The 20,203-nt window shown below is 40.1% G+C and overlaps 1 protein-coding gene across 4 annotated transcripts in view; it reads right to left on the bottom strand.

The window, feature by feature from the left end:
* Nucleotides 1–20,203, bottom strand: part of LOC126410738 (E3 ubiquitin-protein ligase Bre1) — a 284,197-nt gene that overhangs the window by 27,317 nt on the left and 236,677 nt on the right. For all 4 annotated transcript variants that reach the window (XM_050081311.1, XM_050081312.1, XM_050081315.1 and 1 more), the window contains one exon: nt 778–969. In XM_050081311.1, the coding sequence (XP_049937268.1) occupies nt 778–969 (192 nt within the window). The remainder of the gene's footprint in view (nt 1–777; nt 970–20,203) is intronic.

Below are 20,203 nucleotides of genomic sequence, written 5' to 3'. Positions count from 1 at the left end.
TCCTTGATCATCCTCCAAGTGGTTCTTCCTCTGTTACTTAAGACTTTTTAACTCCTTGTTCAATCAGTTCAAGAGATATTTAGTATGAATATGTTGTGGCTACTGCAAACAGTAATCATAACTGAAAAAGTTTGTGTGTAGTATGAAATGAAATGTACTTAATTGTCATCCACAGTACGTGTAGAAATATATGCTTTGTAATACTGGGATGATCTGTAATCAGTTTAATAATGAAGCACAAATGACACTGCAGACAGGAACAGATTAATTACTCAATGACCAAATATTTGCATGGTACCTGCTTTAATATTTCTCAATTCTGTTTGAAGCGGGCAATTACAATACTACGGTTTCTTTATTTTGAGGAGCTATCAATGTGAACAGCATCTTATTGGAAAAGAGAGGCCCTTGTACACCAAACAACACACTATAAGCAAGTTAAAAAAAAAACTAATGGTTACATAAACCCACTGTTCACTGATAATACTGACTACACATACCAACAAAACATAGAAGAACCTAAATAATATACTTGTATAAAAATCCAAATGAAAACCTGGGTTTCATTTCATTGACCAGGAAGTATTTCACTGGAAAATATTTGACACACTCAAAAGCTTTCCTGAATAAGTGTTGTACTTTCAAAAACCAAGATCTTCCTACTGTATTCTGCAATTGACTTTATTTTCTCATCTTTTACTTAAATATTTTTAATCTCACATCTGTATAGACAGCATACAATACAATACAACCAACACTTCACATTCCAATGCATACCTGTTCCTTAAGCACATCTTTCTCCTCTCGGGCCAGTTTATGAAGCTGGTTGGATTTTATACGCTCTGTCATGAGTTTGAAGTTAGCATCATCCTTCTCCCTCAACTGTTGTATCAATCTTGAATTTTGCTCCTGCATATCTTCAAATGCCTGGCCTGTCACTTCCATCTCATTCAACAGTGCTTCTTCTTCCTGTAATACAAAGCAGAAGCTAATTCAAATCATTTTGTACTTACTGGAAAAATGTGTCATAAAACAATTTATATTGAAAATACAAGTAGTAGCAGCAGGCGTTGGGGCATCTACAATGGCAGCCATGAATTAAGCTTTTAATTTTGTGTTGTGATGAATCACAATGTTAGGATGAGTTTTATTCACCACCACCTCATAATGTGCACAAATACACCATGAAAATGGTATTGAGCAAATCTCATACACAAACTATTATTTGACAATTTAAACTGTAGGCTCAGTTGTAGTGTGAACTATCTTGCCCACAACCAGATAGACAATAATTTCAGTTCAATAGGTGGTCCTTGCATCACAATGAAGACACAGTGACCATAAAAAAGTCTTCATGGACAGACACAATAGCATGCCATTACTTAATGGCAATGATAAGAAAAAAGGTATGCCAGTGGCAATGTAGGAGATGGAATGCAACAGCAGAAGTCAAGAATCAATGGTATGCAAATTCAAGATTCTGAGGTGAGTGCAAAAACCTGAGAGAGGGAAGGAAGATAGATAGAGATAGATAGATAGAGAGAGAGAGAGAGAGAGAGAGAGAGAGAGAGAGAGAGGAAAGGAGGCAAATTGCACATAATAAATATTCAATTGCTAATATGGATGTGTGTGTTGTTAACATTAGTTTCTCTGATATTATGAAAGCTACAAGGAAACACCAGTTTCAAGAAAATTTTGGTTTTAAACAGTGCTACAATAAATAAATGAATGATGCCAGAACAATTGCAAAAAGAACCTATTACACATAATTTTTACGAAAAAAATAACAATGGAGAGGGAGGAACAGTGCTGAACCCATAGCGTCAGTGAACATTTAATTATTGTGAATACTGGTTATAACATGGGTTTCAATTCTGAGTTCATAATACACATGTGATTCAGATATAGATGCCAATGACTATGACTATGACAATTTTGTATGGACCTTTGTTCAGTTGGAATTCTCCCTTAATTATGGCTATTTTAAGAATCTTCCATGTCACAAGTAGAAGAATGAATCACCTACTTCTAGTCTGCTAAAAACTGACTCAGCCCTGGCCTACCAGTAATCAAACACATTATGAGCCAGTCTTCTCCCATTTCTTCCACTTGTACAATTATATCACTGAAAGATTTAATCAAGAAAACTAATAAATTAGGAGACAGAATTTCCAGCCAGCACATATCTTCAAGAAGCAAAATATGTAGTACTGCAAAAACACACACACACACACACACACACACACACACACACACACACACAAAAGATGGTTCCTTCTCATCAATGATCAGAGTCATATGACCTTCCTTTTCAGCCTTCCCCAACCTATCCCTCTCTCTATCCCAAGTAAGTAATTATTAGTTCCAAAAGCTAGGATAGTGTGTCACTTTTATTTTTCTGTGTTTGTTGGCACTACTGCACATTTCAGCTCCTGAAATCTAGTACTGACTGGCAATTCTGTCTCTTAATTTATCAATAAAATTTTAGAAGGAAACAACTATTTTATCCTCCACTTGCTGCCACACCATCTGGAGACATCCCTCCCAACATGGTGTAAGCCTTATGCTTGACACCATGGCAGTGTTTTGCGGATTCAGGCAGCTACTCAGTTGACCTTATGATCAGATATTTTAACCACAAGAAAATGTGAGGAAGTTACTATGAATCAAACTCAGAAACTCTACATCAGAAACAACCTATGGAATGGTAATCACTGAAATTGTAAATATATCTGTCTACATGGATTTAAGTAGAGCCAGGACTGTTATCTGCAACTCAAACGGCACTAAACAGATTGACAAACACATCACTATGGAAGGTAATTATACAGATATTGCTTGTGGAATGTTGTGAGAAACTGAGATGCAGTAAATTTGTCAGAATGCTTGAGAGCATATATTGTTACTATCCCTCTCCATTTCCTCTAGCAAAAAATACAACATCGCTTCCACCCTAACTGAGTCTTCATTTCAGTTTCCTCAGTCATACAAAGCCACTTTTGCATTCTATCAACAACTCATAATTTCCTTTTTATATCTCCCAACATTAAATCCTACCTCACCTATTAGAAAGGACGATATCACACAGCACAAACTGTACAAAAATTAAAAAAAAATTAAAACAGATGCCTTTAAAAATGAAATGCATAATATGAAAGTCATAACTTAAAGAAGGGATTTCACTGATGAACAGCAGTGCAGTAAATAGTAGGCAAAGTAGGTGTTTAAAAGTGTTCTGTATTTCAGAAGTACAAACTTATTCACACTGGGAAGGAAATCAACTACAGTCTGTTAATGCCTTATTTATAGCCTTACAGAATATCCAAAAGTCAGATGATAAATGAGGCTCAGGTGTAACAACAATCAACAAAATCCCATCATGTAGAAAAGAGGAAACTTGTTCACTGTTCGTATTTTTTTATTCATACATCAAAGAGGTCTATAAGAAACACTAATTTTAATAATTTTTTTGTTCTCATGGTAAAGATAGTATTTATCATGAAGTTGTGCAGCAGGTACCTACACAGTAAAGTAGTCCTGAATCACCTCTTCAAATGGGTCCATCTTCACTACTTCCATTGAGATCTTCTTTTACTTCAACTTTAAAATTTTTCTTTCACATGAAATTAGTGTACTGAGTCATTTGATGTGTGGGCTAACTTTAATCAGAAACTGTTTCTGAACTTGGAACATTTATATGGAACAAGTGGCCTTGTTATGAAGAAACGGCCATTTGGCCATTCAGTCACTGAAAAATCGAACGCAATGACAAGCTTCAACTAACTACTCCACTTATTAATGTTGTTGTTGTTGTTGTTGTTGTGGTCTTCAGTCCTGAGACTAGTTTGATGCAGCTCTCCATGCTACTCTATCCTGTGCAAGCTTCTTCATCTCCCAGTACGTACTGCAACCTACATCCTTCTGAATCTGCTTTAGAGTATTGATCTCTTGGTCTCCCTCTACGATTTTTACCCTCCACGCTGCCCTCCAATGATACATTTGTGATCCCTTGATGCCTCAAAACATGTCCTACGAACCGATCCCTTCTTCTAGTCAAGTTGTGCCACAAACTTCTCTTCTCCCCAATCCTATTCAATACCTCCTCATTAGTTACGTGATCTACCCACCTTATCTTCAGCATTCTTCTGTAGCACCACATTTCAAAAGCTTCTATTCTCTTCTTGTCCAAACTGGTTATCGTCCATGTTTCACTTCCATACATGGCTACACTCCATACAAATACTTTCAGAAACGACTTCCTGACACTTAAATCTATACTCGATGTTAACAAATTTCTCTTCTTCAGAAACGATTTCCTTGCCATTGCCAGTCTACATTTTATATCCTCTCTACTTCGACCATCATCAGTTATTTTACTCCCTAAATAGCAAAACTCCTTTACTAATTTGTGTGTCTCATTTCCTAATCTAATCCCCTCAGCATCACCCGATTTAATTTGACTACATTCCATTATCCTTGTTTTGCTTTTGTTGATGTTCATCTTATATCCTCCTTTCAAGACACTGTCCATTCCGTTCAACTGCTCTTCCAAGTCCTTTGCTGTCTCTGACAGAATTACAATATCATCGGCGAACCTTAAAGTTTTTATTTCTTCTCCATGGATTTTAATACCTACTCCGAATTTTTCTTTTGTTTCCTTTACTGCTTGCTCAATACACAGATTGAATAACATCGGGGAGAGGCTACAACCCTGTCTCACTCTTTTCCCAACCACTGCTTCCCTTTCATGCCCCTCGACTCTTATAACTGCCATCTGGTTTCTGTACAAATTGTAAATAGCCTTTCGCTCCTTGTATTTTATCCCTGCCACCTTCAGAATTTGAAAGAGAGTATTCCAGTTAACGTTGTCAAAAGCTTTCTCTAAGTCTACAAATGCTAGAAATGTAGGTTTGCATTTTCTTAATCTTTCTTCTAAGATAAGTCGTAAGGTTAGTATTGCCTCACGTGTTCCAACATTTCTACGGAATCCAAACTGATCTTCCCCGAGGTCCGCTTCTACCAGTTTTTCCATTCGTCTGTAAAGAATTCGCGTTAGTATTTTGCAGCTGTGACTTATTAAACTGATAGTTCGGTAATTTTCACATCTGTCAACACCTGCTTTCTTTGGGATTGGAATTATTATATTCTTCTTGAAGTCTGTGGGTATTTCGCCTGTCTCATACATCTTGCTCACCAGATGGTAGAGTTTTGTTATGACTGGCTCTCCCAAGGCCATCAGTAGTTCTAATGGAATGTTGTCTACTCCCGGGGTCTGGTTTCGCGACTCAGGTCTTTCAGTGCTCTGTCAAACTCTTCATGCAGTATCTTATCTCCCATTTCATCTTCATCTACATCCTCTTCCATTTCCATAATATTGTCCTCAAGTACATTGCCCTTGTATAAACCCTCTACATACTCCTTCCACCTTTCTGGCTTCCCTTCTTTGCTTAGAACTGGGTTGCCATCTGAGCTCTTGATATTCATACAAGTGGTTCTCTTCTCTTTAATTTTCCTGTAGGCAGTATCTATCTTACCCCTAGTGAGACAAGCCTCTACATCCTTACATCTGTCCTCTAGCCATTCCTGCTTAGCCATTTTGCACTTCCTGTCGATCTCATTTTTGAGACGTTTGTATTCCTTTTTGCCTGCTTCATTTACTGCATTTTTATATTTTCTCCTTTCATCAATTAAATTCAATATTTCATCTGTTACCCAAGGATTTCTATTAGCCCTCGTCTTTTTACCTACTTGATCCTCTGCTGCCTTCACTACTTCATCCCTCAGAGCTACCCATTCTTCTTCTACTGTATTTCTTTCCACCATTCCTGTCAATTGTTCCCTTATGCTCTCCCTGAAACTCTGTACAACCTCTGGTTCTTTCAGTTTATCCAGGTCCCATCTCCTTAAATTCCCACTTTTTTGCAGTTTCTTCAGTTTCAATCTGCAGTTCATAACCAATAGATTGTGGTCAGAATCCGCATCTGCCCCTGGAAATGTCTTACAATTTAAAACCTGGTTCCTAAATCTCTGTCTTACCATTATATAATCTATCTGATACCTTTTAGTATCTCCAGGATTCTTCCAGGTATACAACCTTTTTTTATGATTCTTGAACCAAGTGTTAGCTATGATTAAGTTATGCTCTGTGCAAAATTCTACAAGGCGGCTTCCTCTTTCATTTCTTCCCCCCAATCCATATTCACCTACTATGTTTCCTTCTCTCCCTTTTCCTACTACCGAATTCCAGTCACCCATGACTATTGAATTTTCGTCTCCCTTCACTACCTGAATAATTTCTTTCATCTCGTCATACATTTCATCAATTTCTTCATCATCTGCAGAGCTAGTTGGCATATAAACTTGCACTACTGTAGTACGCATGGGCTTTGTGTCTATCGTGGCCACAATAATGTGTTCACTATGCTGTTTGTAGTAGCTAACCCGCACTCCTATTTTTTTATTCATTATTAAACCTACTCCTGCATTACCCCTATTTGATTTTGTATTTATAACCCTGTAATCACCTGACCAAAAGTCTTGTTCCTCCTGCCACCGAACTTCACTAATTCCCACTATATCTAACTTTAACCTATCCATTTCCCTTTTTAAATTTTCTAACCTACCTGCCCGATTAAGGGATCTGACATTCCACGCTCCGATCCGTAGAATGCCAGTTTTCTTTCTCCTGATAACGACGTCCTCTTGAGTAGTCCCCGCCCGGAGATCAGAATGGGGGACTATTTTACCTCCGGAAAATTTTACCCAAGTGGACGCCATCATTATTTAATCATACAGTATAGCTGCATGTCCTCGGGAAAAATTACGGCTGTAGTTTCCCCTTGCTTTCAGCCATTCGCAGTACCAGCACAGCAAGGCCGTTTTGGTTAATGTTACAAGGCCAGATCAGTCAATCATCCAGACTGTTGCCCCTGCAACTACTGAAAAGGCTGCTGCCCCTCTTCAGGAACCACATGTTTGTCTGGCCTCTCAACAGATACCCCTCCGTTGTGGTTGCACCTACGGTACGGCCATCTGTATCGCCGAGGCACGCAAGCCTCCCCACCAACGGCAAGGTCCATGGTTCATGGGGGAAGCACTTATTAATATACTCACTTTAAATTTGATAATTTTTAATGATTAACATTGAAGTACCATTTCTCTATTTGTTTATAAGCACAGGCTAAAAACAACAACAACTTCTACTACTACTACTACTACTACTACTACTACTGAATAAAATCTTCTTAGTTGTCAAGCTGCATCAATTTGTATAAAATACTCTAGCTATCTCTGCCATAGTCATATAACCACTGGCTGACAGGACTGGCACAGTGTTACACTCACACAGGCACAATCACAGCATATGGCAAAAATCATATAGGGCTGAAATGAAATGTACAGAAGGTGAATGATGTCAAGAGGTGCGAGAGGTCAATGCCACATTTGAAACTGCCACTGCCACCTCCCTACAAGCGTCAAGCACCCGTCTTTCCTTTTTTTGACATCCAAAGCCTGTCCCCACACACTATCAGGTGTGTGACCCTGGTCTTTGTTAAAACTGTTGCTGTTTATTCTAATCTCAGCCATCTACTGTATAACGGAATTCCAATATGTTGATGCATGAGCCACGACTTTGATCTTTTCAAATTGTATTTTGTGTCCATTTTCCAATACTCAGCTATGGCCGGCTTGTCAAATTCCCTCTGTTCAATATTCCACTTGTGCTCAGCACAATACTTCACAACTGTGTGAACTGTTTGACCTATAAAGATGCTGTCACGTTTGTGAGGGGTACCATATGTATCAGGCACATGAAGAACTATGTTGTCTTTAACAGAGTTCAGCATCTCATACCTTAGGGGTGGGCTGGAACATTGTTCTCAGTTCACGTTGCAAGGACAAGGAGGTAATTTTTGCTTCGCTATAGTTAAGTGCCAGATTCAAATTGCTGCAGTGTACTAACTTTTGAAGACAACTAATCATGGCATAGTGAGACAGCTGACGTGACTGACAAGGAGCTTGATCTTGTTGTCAGAAACCCATTTGAGAGTCATCAATTTTTGGATATTGTTAGCAGAAGAGAGAGATGCATTCAGCATCTATTGCACAATGCAGCTGAGGATGTAAGGCTAACTACCAGCCCCCAAAAGATAAGCCACTGAAATCTAGTATTAACTAGGCAGAATGATGCGCCTTATGATTCTTACGTGAGAACGAGGACTGGGTTTTTTTGCCAGCTGACAAAGGAAATGCCACCTAGGTTCTTAACACTGAAGACTACCACCTGAAGGAGCTGCATTTATTAGAAGATGACACATACTGGAATGTTAATCGCAACCCAATATACGCAATCATCAGAACGAGAGGGAAGTTATTAAAGGACTCTGGTTTACCAGATGAAATGGTGAAGAAACTGATGCCTCGTGCCCCCAGATCTCCCAGGCTTTATGGACTACCGAAGATACATAAGCAAAATGTCTCTCTTAGGCCCAGTTAGTGGAATCAGTTTGTCCATCTGCAGACTGGCAAAGCAACTAGTAGGGTTATTAGCACCAAAACTGGAACACTGTGAACTCCAGTTTGTAAAGCTGCAGATACTTGTTGAAACACTTAAGAAAATGCAAATAGCTTGAGAAAACACAATGGTTAGTCTAGATGTTTGTAATGTTTTTAATAATGTGCCAGTATAAGACTTGTTGGATCTTTTAGTCCAACAGTTTCCACCTGGAATTGGAAAGTTGCTCTGTCATGTTTTGACAATGTACTTTTTGTACCACAGCGAATATTATGACAGGATGGATAATACAACGATGGAATCACCACTGTCTCCAGCACTCATAAAATTCTTTATGGAGTAGGCTCTAAAGTCTGCAGTGTTGCATCCATCTTACTTCCTAAGCTTCAAGACCCCTTCCTGATATGGCCTCACAGTGAAAATTCACTGCTGCAGTTTGTCACTCACATGAACGGTGTCCATCTCAAAATTAAACTTACTACTGTGATCGAGATGGATAGCAAGCTACCATTCATGGCTGTTTTAGTTGAGAGGAAGGCAAGAGGCCAGCTTGGTCATTTAGTGTACAGGGAACCAATGCACACTGACTGGTACTTGAACACCGATAGTTTGCACCACCCTGTACACAAAAAAAAGTGGATCTGAGCACATCAGTACACAGAGCGAAGATTATTTCTGATGAAGACCATCTACAGTGTGTACTGCAGAGTCTGAGACTTGTTCAGAGAGAATGGTTATAGCATGAGAGACATTGCACAGACTTTCAGATGCCACCAATGAAGGATGAATTGTAAAGCAGCCAGCTGCTTTCCTGCCGAACTATGGGGCAAAGAGCAATAAGTTAGGATGTGTGGTGCAGTGACTGGACTGACACCAGTGTTACAGTCTGCTCCCAAGATATGAGATATGCTGCGCACTGCTAATGATGACATAGCTCTTTGTGTGCCAAATGTGAATGACGCCCCTTGCAAATGCAGCAGCATCTATACAGGTCAAACAACTCACACAGGTGTGGAGTGTTGTACAGAGCACAAGCAGAATATTGAAAAAAGGCAGCTTGAAAAATTGGCCGTCACCACGTATTGCCTGGAAAATGGACACAAAATACAGTTTAAGAAGATGAGAGCCTCGGCTCTTGCATTACTGTACTGTTACTCTGTTGTATAGGAGGTAGCTGAGATCAGAAAAAACAGCGACAGAGACTAGGGTGTACACAATGAGTAGCACCTGGGGGCGGGCTTTAGATATCGAAAGAAAGCAGAGACGGATGCTTGATGCGTGTAGAGAGGTGGGAGCGACAATTCAAAACATGGCGTCAACCCATCGTGCCACTTGTCACTCAGTTCCATGGCAGACCAGAGCTACTATCAGCTGCAAAACTCACCTTCCATTCACACTTCAATTTGGCCCTCTCTGACTGCTGCTTGATGCTGCAATCATGCCTATATAAGCAGCAAACTGTGCCAGCTCTGGCAGTTAGTGGTTTTTACTCCTGATGACGATGGCAGAGACTGCCATGGAAAGCTTGAGTAATTTATTCAAATAAACATGGCCTGAAAACTGAGAAGACTTTATTCAGATATGCCATGGCAAAAGACGCCGAGGACACTACTACTACTACTGCTGCTGCTGCTGCTGCTGCTGCTACTACACCACCACCTTCTTCTTCTTCTTATGAGAGTGGTTTGGAAAGTTCTCAGAATCACCACAAGAGGTCAGCACTAGCACAACGAGTTGTTCACATGATATTCATTGGACTGTTGCCTGAAAACACAAGCCACATCAGTGCCCTTGGAAGAGAGCTGTGATGGTGATGTGGCTCTGTTGTTGTTCCTGCCTAGTGATTCGCAAAGATGGAGGGGGGGGGGGGGGAGGATTTGAGCAGTGATTAAGTACTTTATCAAGAAAGGAATGAAAGCAAAGGGCATTAATGCCGATTTCCAGAATACACTGAAGAACTCTGCTCCTTCATAGCCAACTGTTTCCAAGTGGAAAAACTAATTTAAATTTGGTTGGGAGAGCTTAGATGATGATCCGCACAGTGGTCAGCCAAGATGTGTCACTATTCCAGAAATCATTGCAAAAGTGCACAAAATGGTCATGGAGGATCAGCAATCGAAAGTGCACAAAATGGTCATGGAGGATCAGCAATTGAAAGTGCTTGAAATTGCTCATGCTTTCCAGATGTCATCTGAAAGGGTATATCACATTTTAACTGAAGAATTAAAAATGAAAAAATTATCTGCAAGATGGGTGCTGCAGCTCTTGATGCTGGATCAAAAATGCACGATAATGGACATATCAGAACAATGTTAGGCCCATTTTCGGAGAAACAAACAAGATTTTTGTGCCGGTTTGTGACCACAGATGAAACTTGTGTGCATTACTATACCCCAGAGGCAAAACAACAGTCAAAGCAGTGGAAACATGCTGATTCTCCGCCACCAAAGAAAGCAAAGACAATTCCTTCGGCGGGAAAGGTCATGGCATCAGTGTTCTGGGATTTGATGGGGTTCTGTTTGTAGATTACCTCCCCACTGGGCAAATAATTACTGGAGAATGCTATGTTAACCTCCTGGGCAAATTGCAACAAAAGATATGCAAAAAAAGGCCAGGTTTAGCAAGGAAGAAAGTCATCTTCCATCAAGACAACAAGTTCCTGCACACATGTGCCATTGCCATAGGAAAAGTACACAAACAAAGGTATGAATTGTTGCCACATCTGCCTTATTCACCTGGTATGGCTCCGTCAGACTTCCATCTCTTCCCGAAGCTGAAAATTTTTCTTGGTGGATGAAGATTCACTTCAAACAAAGAACTGATAGCCAGAGTTGACAACTATTTTGCAGGCCTGGAGGAAACTCATTTTCGAGATGGGATCAAGGCACTGGAACATCGTTGGACCAAGTGCAGTAATTTGCAAGGAGACTACATTGAAAAATAAAAAGTTTCAGTGATGTAAGTACTTTTTTCTATTCTGTTCCGAGAACTTTTCAAGCCACCCTCGTAATTTCTCTATCTTACGAATGGCTGACAACAATTCAAGTTCTCCATTAGTCAGTATTTCTTGCCATTCTCTGTCTTACCTACTTTGTCAAAAATACCGAAATATTAATCTTCTTCCTGTACTATTTTCTGTCATTTTTTACCTATTACATTTACTATGGAAGAGCAATGTGCAATTTTATGATCCTATATTCCCTGATAAAAATCTATATGGTTCTTTCTCTATTACCGAAGACTTCTCAACTCGTCATTCTATCAGTTCATGCAATGTTAAGTACGAGTATGTTGTAACTAATGAAAATTATTTGCTGGATCACGATTAAAAGCCTATTTCCCACTTTTAGCAATATACATGTTCATTTCGAAGCCTGACTTAAACTTTCATACTCACTGATGTCTCCTGTTTGCGAAAAGCAGAAAATTCCAGTCCTGGTCTGATATAAATTTTCATTAGTATTGAAACATTCACTTCATTCTCAGTTCAGTATTTCTAACAGGTTGGTCCTAATTTCATTTCAAGCTCACTTAATTCACTCTCATCATTCATTCATTTAATTTGGCCAACACTAAACTGATAAATATCCCGTGTAGCATGATAAGCCACGGTCCTCCACTGACATAATTCCCACAGTGGTTCTATTCCCATATACCCTACAGGAGAACATCTGGTAGTAGTGTTTTTGAAATCATTGGTGGAAACAATTAGGGACAATGAAAGTTTCATCAGATTTGGGGTTTTGCTGGATTCTTCTGAAACACAAGATCCACGATTTCTTGAGCTGGTGCATAAGTTCATAGTGTTTTCCATATCTTTGATAAACGCAACAGATATACATAATAGAAAGTTTAGTCATCAATACTGTTTACAACAGTCTGTCAATGCTGGGGTAACTTTCCGATTCTGCTACTGTAGAAATCATGTGGCTTTGAGGTGAAGAACTTATTGAGCCATGTTCAGAGCACATTTTCATCTGGGAAGGAAGTTCCTTGAAGGTTGTTTGATACAGATGGAAAAATGTGAAAATCTGAGAGCAGAAGATCAGGTGAATAAAGTGGGTGCAGAATGACGTCCCAATCCAACACCTATATAGTGCTTTTTGTCAGTCTAGCACAATGCGGATGGGTATTTTCATGGAGTGGCACCACATCACGCAATCTCCCTGGTCATTGTTCTAGGATTGTGTCAGCAAGATGTCTCAGTTGTTGACAACAAATGTAAGCGGTGATGGTTACACCTCGGGGAAGCAATTTGTACTACACCACACTGTCGCTGTTCCACAAAATGCATAACATCTTTTGAGGATGCAGACATGACTTTGCTGTTTTCTTTGGGCTCAACCATTACTTTCTTTTCTTATGTTAGCATAAAGACACCATCTCTCATCACCAATAATGATACAGGACAGGAATGGTCAATGTTGTTCATGAGCCAATTGATGACGAACACGCAGAGATGCACATATGGTCTCATGCTAATTTTTGTCCTGTTTCATTTTAGGGTGCAAAAAGACTAAGGTCAAATGTGACCATGTCAGAACCTTAGAACACTAAGGCAAAAAAGTAGTTAAAAGCTACTACATGTAAAGCTCGATCAATGGTAGAAAAGAGGGCTAAGATCAAGGCCATCCTCTTGGTCAAAGGTCCACAAAATACACCGTAGAGACAACACAGGTTCCGAACTAAAGATTAAATGTTCTTCCGCTGATCTCCTTGTTGCCATCTGTCAGCAGATGGTGTCTTTTTGGCATCAACACTGGTCTTCCCTTAACAGGAGCAAGCTCCGGGGAATTAAGCCTCTCCCAGCAGCTTGGCTGACCACCTCTCAGCCCTCTCACCTCAAGGAGATCATTTTAGCCAGGTTCTTCATCATATTGCTATGATGGATAAAAAGTAAAATGCGGGTCACAGTCCGTCCATCATTTGTTAAAATGGGTGATCACTCAAGATGGCAAATATACATAAGAATGTAAGTGGTTACAAAAAGGGCATACAGTAAGGAAATGGCAAGCAGTCAAAGGTGATGACAATGAGCAGAAGCTTGTGGGAAATCATCACTTAGCAAATGGTGATGGCTAAAACAACTGTACCCAATACGCAACCTAGCTAAAATGATCTCCTTGAGGTGAGAGGGCCGAGAGGTGGTCAGCCAAGCTGCTGGGAGAGGGTTAATTCCCCGGAGCTTGCTCCTGTTAAGGGAAGACCAGTGTTGATGCCAAAAAGACACCACCTGCTGACAGATGGCAACAAGGAGATCAGCGGAAGGAATGGAAGAACTAGCGAAAAAGAAGGTGGCTCCTTCAAGGGTGAGCAAGTGGAAGCTTTCTTGGATTTGTTGCAGTAAGGGATGAACTGTGTACAGCACACACAGGCTATGAAGGGCACTGAGAAAATCAGATCTGATGACACAATTGAGAAGCCTGTGTTGCCATATGTACTGCATGACCTAATACAGGGTGAAGAGCTCTGTTGTAAATACTGAGCAGTGTTCCACACGTTGATACCAAAAATCGTCAGTGCCAATGATGAACACACACATCTACCACCACAGACAGTCCAAGAGCCATAAGTGTACACAAAGGTACTATTGCTAAGTGCCGTGCAAAGGTTGAAAAACTTACAGTGATACATCAAATCTGGATTAGTTTCCTTAGTAAGTGAATAAAGTCCAAGGTGAACATGGGCCGCCATACAAAGTCAAGGTGGTGAAGGGTTCACACCCACCAGGGAAGTGGCAGGGAGCATGAAGTTAAGCTGCTGGAGCAATAGCCAAAAGTGAACTTCAAACAAACAGCATGCGAATCTGCCGAGTAGAAACGCATGCCGGTATGACAGCGGTAGTTCAGCATCTTCTGTGTAGAGACTCTCAACTGGGCTAGTGTGAAAGACATGAGTGGCCAAATGGATTCCACGATGGTGGACTGTATTTAGATGGCGTCAGAAGGATGGACTTGCAGACACATAAATGAAACACTCATAGTCTAGGTGGTACAAACGAAGGAGGGTGGCCTGATCTGCTCTCCAGGGACTACTGTTTAGGACACGTAGGACACTGAAGGACCGCATACAGCAGGCGGCCAGGTAAGACACGTGGGAGGACCAAAGAAGTTTCCTATTAAGCATGAGCCTGAGGAATTTTATAGTTTCAGCAAATGGAAGAGCAACAGGCCCCAGATGTAAAGATGGTGGAAGAAGCCCAATGCGCTGCCAGAAATTCATACGAACATTTTGCCAGTGGAAAAGCTAAAGCAGTTGTTGATGCCCCATGAGTAAAGTTGATAGAGACATCGCTGAAGATACCGCTCCAGTCTGTGGATAACTGCAATAGATCACAAAATTGTCGACAAAAAGAGCGTAAGAGATGCCTCACGGGAGACAGGCCATAATAGGGTTAATGGCCATGATGCTCAGGACGGAGCCCTGATGCGTCCCATTTCCCTGGATAAAGGTGTCCAACAAGGCAGAACCCACACGGGCCGTGAAAACTCTATCGTTTAAAAATTCCTGAAGGAAAGTGGCCTTGGAAACCCCATGTGTAGAGAGTACCAGTCTCCAAATAAAAAAACAGAGCCACAGTCTGGTATTTGTGGAGAAAACCGTTCACAACATGGGTTGACAAAGTGACGAGATGGTCAACAGAAGAATGGCACACTTAAGACTGCTGATTTTTGTGATTTTTGGTTTAGAGCATGCGGTACCCATGATGGTGTAATGATCACAGTTCATCACACCTGCCAGTTCTTGAGTGCAATGACGTGTATAACTGCAGATTAATGCATTTAAATGATTTTCATCAAATCTAAAAGGTTTGGAGAGTAGCTAAATATCAAAACCATCTTCCTCAAAATGAGAAAACTATTTTTGTGGCATGCTTTGTCCGATGGAATTATTCCCATACACAGCACAAAAGTTTCTGGCTGCCTCTGCACTGCTGTCACCCCTAGAATGAATTCAAACAGAAGAATATGTCTGAAATTTTCTGATTTCTCCTCTTACCACTCCATCTTTTACTGCACACAGCTCCACTCACTATCTCCAAATGACAATTTGTAAACTCAAACAGCAACAATTAATTATATATAAAAAAGACAATCAACAAATAAACCTATAGCAACATGCTACGGACTTGTGGACCAACCAAATACATTCAGTAAAAACTGGTACATCATCAACAAACCTAAGCATTTTTACTTTTTTTTTATTGTTCAGATGGACTGTTGCTATACATTACTTTCCATTTATTTACTGCATGTTTAATGTAAATTTTTGAAGTAATGGTGATTACAGGTAAGTGCCCATCACTTACTCAGTAATTTGGTCATAACTTAAGCTTCATTTGTGTATCACCATGAAGCAACATGAATTGAATTGCCATATAATGCAGAATCACCTCTGGCTAAAGGGTGCAGAAGCCAATGCTCCACACCCGTACTTTTGCGCACCACACATCACAGGGCGTAAAGATTAGGATGGGCACACGACTACACCAATGGATGCACTAACCACTGAAACATGTTGGCCGAATTGATGAGTCTTAGTAGTCACTACTGATGGTAGGGCATCAGTGAACTGCATGAGGAGACTCATGTGGCAGGCCAGCAGGGCTACTAATTTCTTTGACCCTGTGTCTCCCTGGCGAATCATACAGGTACTGTTTATAAGATATGTGCAGCTCTGTTCACTTCTGGCACTCAGCATATGACCTGTAACTTCTGGAAGATGATGCATCAATCTATCACCCTAAGTTGTGTCAGAAAGATTTGATGAGCACTCCTCAGTTATTACAATGCATGTCTGGTTCCCCACATCATCTGATCCCAGTTCCATAAAGCATACAAATTTGGTACACAACTGTCCCAAGATATTTTAATCTCTAACACAGATCCAAACAATCTCTGTGTGTTGTGGGTGGCTACTGAACAGTCATGGATCAGGCTGACTCCTCAATGTTTCCTCGACTTGAGGAGTCAACATCACCATGTGTCACTTCTGTCATTATAGTGAAGGGAGAGCTAAAATCTGCTAGATGTCTCATGTTGTATTCCATTTGGAATGCAAAATTTCAAGTACTGTCAATAGATATTTAAGAAAGCTAACTCCTATTACTTTTACGTATGTCTATTGGCAGCACGTAGAATTTTGCCTCCTGGATGTAAGTGCTGCCCCATAATCCTGTCTTGCAATTTGAAAGAATTAATTATACCAGTAAAGTGGTTTTCAATAATAAAAGAAGAAAATACAAGACAAAATAAGAATTACAAGATATTCGGTTTCAATAGCAAGCTTCTTCAACAACACTAGTGTTTCAATTCTGTGTTACATTAGTGGCTATCAGGTTGCATTGACAGAAAAAAAAAAAAAAAAAAACCACTAGAATTCAATTCTCACTGACTGCACTGATTTCCATCATCTTCAAGGCCATCAACATATTATGGTTTGTTACAATGGGCTAAATATGGCTTAACTCAGAAAATCTATTGAAATCCAGTGGCACAATCTTGGTGTTAATTTGAGAGTGGCATTTCTTTTAGATGAAGATATTTAATTTCAGAATGGCATTTTTAGCTGAAGATATTACTGAACTTCAGCTTCAACACAATTCTCTCTGTTATTTCAATCAGAGAAATGGCGAAATAAACAAATTGTGATGCCAATCAATAATAACTGTGAGCTAGGGGAATGCTTAGGGAAGGAAAAGCTAGATCAAGGATGTCAGCCCTCAACTCTTCTGCTGGAATCGAGCCCGTGAACAATAAAGAAACCATCACAGTATCCCAGTTATCAAATCTTGTTTCAGATATCTACTATTTGACATGGAAAAGTCATTACTAACTCCAAAAATTCCTTCAGTTCTTAATTTAGAAGGAGATAGCTTTAGCTACATAATTGTAGCATCCATGGAAGAATGAAATAAATGAGACACCACTATGTTTTGAAAGAATAAGCAGTAGGTCAGAGAACTCAGAAAGAAGTTTGATCAAGTCTTATTTCTATCAAATAAAACTAGAACAAAAACTGAGAAGCCAGTTTTGTAGCCAGAGAACCACAATAAATTTGAACAAAGAATTAATACGGAGTTAAAAACTGCTCTTCGAGAACACCTGAAAGGAGAAGTTGGTGCTGAAATCTGAACTAAATGCGTGTGCAGTAGTGCTCATAAAAATTATAACATTTGGTAATTATGAGTGTGACAAACACACTGATAGGACAAAACATTATGACCACTGCCCGTTGCAATGTTGGATGCTGCCTAATGGTGTTCTGGGCATGTGATGCAGTAATGAAAGCATGCAAGTGGAGCTGACATGAACTTGTAGGACAATCACCATTTTGGCATAAAAATCACTTTCTGGAAACACACAATGCAGTTATTTTGCAATCGTCTGCAAGAATCAGCATCACCTTTGAATGTCTGAATACCATCACGAATAAGAGATCAAGAAGTTATCAGAAATGCTTGCAGGCAAGTCCTCAGTAGCATCAGCTGCTCTTTCTTTCTGTATGACATACCGCCAATTCATGCAGTCATTATTGCCAAAGATGTCAGCAAAAGCAATCATCCTGACAGGCTGGCATCCTCCTGCAATGCTGCGAGTCGAACATTTTGCCAGTTTTTTTTATTTTCCCCAGTCTGACTTATTTTTAATCACATTGTAGTTGATGTACTTATTAATATCTCTTTTGGAAGGAGCAAACCAGGTGTATGTCACACAGTATTCTAGTGAAGATCTGGTAATACAAATTTAGAATAAATAACACATTATAAAAATTAATTGTTTGGTCAAGCGCCACCTGTGCCTCGCTCTTCCCAGATGATCGTTGCTGCACGGAATAATTCTTAAGGCACCAACGGCTTCAGAGTTCGTCTTCTCGAACCACTTGCCACAAATTCCGCACTGCCACCTTTTGATCTACAGAGGTCGATGAAGGCATCGCAGTCATTCCTGAGCTCATGAAACGGCCAAATCTGTAGTTGTTTCCAGATCTCTCCCACACAACGGTCTCCCTGCTGCTTAAATTACAGGAGTACACCACTGCTCCCAGCCACAGAATTGTATTTAAAAACAGAATAACCGAGCTACACACAACTTCGATTTTTGTGTCTGACTTACTTTTAATGACGTTGTTGTCAATTTACTTACTACTATTGCTGTCAGATGAAGCAAACCAGGTGAAAACCACACAGTGCAGATACGGGCTGCAAATGGGGAAATTGATTGAGATAAATGACTTTGACAAAGGGCACATTATTATTACACAGAGCCTGTCAATTAATATCCCAAAAATGGAAAAACTAGTAAAATGTTCACATGCTACTATTGTAAGCACCTACAGAAAGAGGTAGAAAGACAGTGAAACTACCACTAGGTGCTACATTGTTGGACATACATGACACTTTACACAATGTGAGGTTCAAAGGCTTGTCTGCTCTGTAAAGTAAGACTGATGGTGATCTGTGGCACCTCTACTGAAAGACCACAATACTGGTACATGCACAAGTGTTTCGGAGCACACTGTTCATCATACACTGTTGAACAGGAGCTCCACGGCAGACCGCCCCTACGTGTTCACAGGTTTACCCAACGACATTGTCAATTAGGATTGCAGTAGGCATGGCACCATTGGGATTCGAACGTTGATCTACGGAAACACGTTGGCTCTTTGAGTGTATCACATTTTTGCTACACTAGGTCAATGGTTGTCTCCAAAAACACCACCATTGAGGTGAATGGCAGATTGAAATGTGCAGCACCATGGGTGCAGGCTGTGGGGAGCAGTATTACGCTATGTGAGACATTCGACTGTGCTTGCAAGGAACCTGTGGTAGTAACCAAAGACACACTGACAGCTGCGAACCACCTGCATCCCTTCCTGCTTAATGTCTTCCCCAATCTTGATGTCATCTTTCAGCAGTATAACTGTCTGTGTCTCGGAGGCAGTACTGTGCTACAGTGGTTTCAGGAGCATTATAGTGAACTCACATTGATGTCTCGGTAACCAAATTCACCTGATGTAAATCGTAATGGAACTCATCTGGCTTGCTATTGGGCACTATCACCACACACGCAAATCAGCAGCCTGTTATTTATGTAATTACATGATCAATATGTAGACATTTCATGCCACATACCACCATAGACCTACCAACAACCTGTCAGATCCCTGATATGCAGAATCAGTGATGAATATCGTTCCAAAGATGGACAAACAAGCTACTACGCAAGTGGTCATAATGTTTTGGCTCATCAGTGTCTTTGGCCAAGATATGCTGATTCTCTTTACTAGTACTGCCAATAGCAGAAGAGATCAGCACTTTCAGAATGTACAGTGAACTCTGCTTTTTACACTTTTCAAGGGACTTCAAAAAAATGGTGTAAAATGTGGGAAATACTGTTCTATGCTATAAAAGTCATGTATAGGATACCCCATTGCATTTTCACACTTTATGTATGATACATGTGTACATAGCAGGCATCAAAAGACTTGTCAGGGACTTATTTATTATCTAATAAAGGTTTATTCTTCGATAAAAATCGCTGATGTAACTGAAACTGATAATTGTCTGGGAAGTAGGAATGTTTGGCTCAATTTCAGTCATAATCAATGTTTTCGAAAGCTTGAGCTGTCATTCATTATTTAAATAATGAAATACTGCATTAGTTACATATTTTTTCATGCTTAACA

This window comes from Schistocerca serialis, chromosome 1, assembly GCF_023864345.2.
Source record: "Schistocerca serialis cubense isolate TAMUIC-IGC-003099 chromosome 1, iqSchSeri2.2, whole genome shotgun sequence".
NCBI classification, from domain to species: Eukaryota; Metazoa; Arthropoda; class Insecta; order Orthoptera; family Acrididae; genus Schistocerca; species Schistocerca serialis.
Note: the sequence above shows the minus strand (reverse complement) of the source record. Positions and strands in the feature narration are given on the sequence as shown.